Here is a 2,817-nt window from a genome sequence, read left to right as displayed (position 1 = left end):
ACCAGAGAGAAGCAGACAGCCAGTAGAAAGGAAGGCTGCCAATCCCTCCCACAATTCCACTCCTTGAGACAGGAAGGTGGGCAGCTTTCCTTCCTGCTTGGGAAGAGGAGGTTTAAAACTCCATCTCTGGAACAGCCCTCAATGGGAGGGGACAGAGGAAGAGCTTTCTGCCCCCTTTCCCTGGTGAGGGCCGGATCCGAGTGTGGTTTAGGTTTGAAGGAGTGAGGAGAAGAGAACTTCAGCAGGATGAACAGGCTTATAAGTCTGAGAAGTAAGTCCATTCAACTCTTTCCCATGGGGCGGGAAGGCTGCTCCAGGGAAAAGATGGTAGATGTAGGTTAGGACAGCGTGCAAAGTGCTTAGTGACAGGTGCCCATGGACCTGGTGGGGTCTGATCAGCACCTCCGTTCTCACTGACTATTGGCCTCCAGCTTGTAGGAGAGTTCGAAGAGGAGGTTCTGGTTGTCGATGACCTGGAACTGGCGCACGTAGGCCTTGGTCTGCAGGTGATGAGGGGATGCCTCCATATCTAGGCCTGGGAATGTAAAGAGGAAGAGGCAATCAGGTTCCCAACCTCCCTTCTTGCTTTACACACACACAATGGGCAGAGAAGAAGGATGCAGACTGAAAAAGGTGTTGGGCAGGGGGTCTCTGGGAAGGCGGAGAAGAGAATGAAGAACTGGCTTCAGGAGATGAATATCTAAGCAGGAAGTTTGCCCTGCAACCATCCCTCTCAGTCAAAGCTCAACCCACAACACTCTCAGAACCCTGGGTACTCACAAAGGGGCCGGCTCCGGTATTTGCGGATTGTCCTCACTTTTTCGGCCACTGAATGCTAGGAAATGACAAGGAATGAGCCCTGGAAAGGGCACAGAAAGACACTCCCCCTTCTGAGTTCCCCTCCTCCATTCCCCAACTCTGTTGGTTTTCCTCCCTCTAGTCCCTAACTCTGGAGAGTCTCTGAAGGACCAAAGGAGGGGGTGTATCAGGGTGCCAGGTTGGGGGGAGGTACAGTTGTCCCCGAGCTGCCTGTCAGCTTTGCCACCAGTGGGTGGGTTGCCACAGTGATGCCACCAGGGAGACAGTCAGGAGTCTGTTAGGCAAGCTGGGCACCATGGAGGAAGGCTGCTATCTTTAGGAAGGTGCCAGGAGAGAGGGAGAGGATGTCACCCCCCCCAATCATAGGACAGGATTGGCAGTGCCACTCACCAGCTTCTCAATGTTCACCAAACCATCGACAAGGGTCTTACTGCCCTCATGCAGGAATGTCAGATCTAGAGGACAGGGAGAGAATCAAAGGTGAAGAAAAGATAAGTGTGAAAGTCCACAGAGCCACTGCACCAGAGGATACTTCCCTTCCCCCAGAACCCACTCAATCTGGGAGGCTCCTCTCTAGGTGGCCACCTAGAGCTGTGTTGGAGAAGTGATTGAGAGTCACAACTGGAGGTGAGGAAATAGGTCAGAGTTTCAGGCATGGGATTAAGAAGACCGTGGATAGGAGAGTGACAATTTGGGAGGGAGAATTCCTTACCTTTGAGGATCAGAGGCACGAACGGAATCACAGGGGGCTTCATTTTGGAGATCACTTCTCGGTAGCTTTTGTGGTTCCTGCAGGGGTCCTAGCGTTCCACGAAAGTAGGATAACATAAGGGGATAGCTAGACCCAGTGTACCCCAAAGATATCTCTACTCCCTCCCTCATCCCTCTGCCCTGGAAACAAACCCCATCAGATGGGGTATATATGGGTGTCTAATAGGAGCTCTGGTAGCATAGTGCCTAAGGCACTTGACTGCTAACCAGAAGGCTGGCAGTTCAAACCCACCAGCCACTCCTCGGAAGGAAGGCTGGGCATCTACTTCCGTAGTGATACTGCCTCAGAAACCCAAAGAGGGGTTGCTATGAGTCAGGTCCAACTAGACGGCATGTAACAACAACAATAACAAAAGTGGGGATGGGGGGAAGGGCTTGACTGCTCTCCCCTCTACTCTAGGGAAAACTGGGTAACAATCCCCTCACCTTTCCCCTCCCATCAAGGTAGGGAAGGGTTGAGGGTCCCATGTACTAAAAGCCTTGAAGGGAAGCTTGAAAAAGAAAGTTTATGGGAACAGACGGTCTCTGGGATGCAAGGCCAGGGAAAGAGAAAAGAGCCAAACCCACTCACCGTCAGGTTCTCAAATTTACGGAACAAGTTCTTGAATTTCCCTGGCAGCTTCTGCAGAGTTTGAAGGAAGGAGAAGCAATATCAGAGAGGCGCTCCTTAGGTTTCGCCAGGACTTCTGACTAATCTCCCCAGTGTTGGAGGCAGAAAAGGTCTGTCTTGCAGGGGGCTGGGAAGCTAGTGGATAGGAAAGTAGGGCCGACCCCTGCCTGGGTCTGGGGAGCCTGAAGCACTCCAGGGGGCTTCATTCTCCTGGAGGAACAAGGCCTCTGTTCACGTATGTGCAGTACACAAGGGTGCCCCACTGAGTGCTGGCTGAAATCCCCAAAAGGCCTCCAGCAGCTGCCTGCCCCCACCCTCGCGCGCAGGTTTTTTACTAATCTGCACAAAGACAAGGTCTGGTAGCCAAGCTGCATGCCTTGGGGCTGTATCTGCCAGAATAGGACGCCTCCTTCCAACTGGCACAAGGCTCCAAATAGGCCAGTAGTAGTCCCAGAAGGCAGGCAGGACTGGGGTGAGCCGAAGATGTCAAGACTGAGCCGGGAGGCTAAGATCCAGGCGGTGGGATGGCTGGGCCAGCACAGGTGAAGGGAAAGAAAAGGAAGGGGGGGGGGGTCTCATTACCTCCCAGGTGAGCCGCAGGCGGCTGACCGCCGCGT

The 2,817-nt window shown here is 53.4% G+C and overlaps 1 protein-coding gene across 1 annotated transcript in view; it reads right to left on the bottom strand.

The window, feature by feature from the left end:
• Positions 1-410: 410 nt before the first annotated feature.
• RAPGEFL1 (Rap guanine nucleotide exchange factor like 1) overlaps positions 411-2,817 on the bottom strand; it is a 16,311-nt gene continuing 13,904 nt past the window's right edge. Inside the window, exons 10-15 of the mRNA XM_042781100.1 lie at positions 2,783-2,817; positions 2,162-2,212; positions 1,532-1,619; positions 1,210-1,274; positions 781-835; positions 411-535 (exon numbers count right to left, since the gene is read on the bottom strand). The exon at positions 2,783-2,817 is cut by the window's right edge and continues 55 nt beyond it. Of these exons, the coding sequence (XP_042637034.1) occupies positions 411-535; positions 781-835; positions 1,210-1,274; positions 1,532-1,619; positions 2,162-2,212; positions 2,783-2,817 (419 nt within the window). The remainder of the gene's footprint in view (positions 536-780; positions 836-1,209; positions 1,275-1,531; positions 1,620-2,161; positions 2,213-2,782) is intronic.

This window comes from Orycteropus afer, unplaced genomic scaffold (genome assembly GCF_000298275.1).
Source record: "Orycteropus afer afer isolate SDZICR_OR568_19922 unplaced genomic scaffold, OryAfe1.0 scaffold00085, whole genome shotgun sequence".
Taxonomy (NCBI): Eukaryota; Metazoa; Chordata; class Mammalia; order Tubulidentata; family Orycteropodidae; genus Orycteropus; species Orycteropus afer.
Note: the sequence above shows the minus strand (reverse complement) of the source record. Positions and strands in the feature narration are given on the sequence as shown.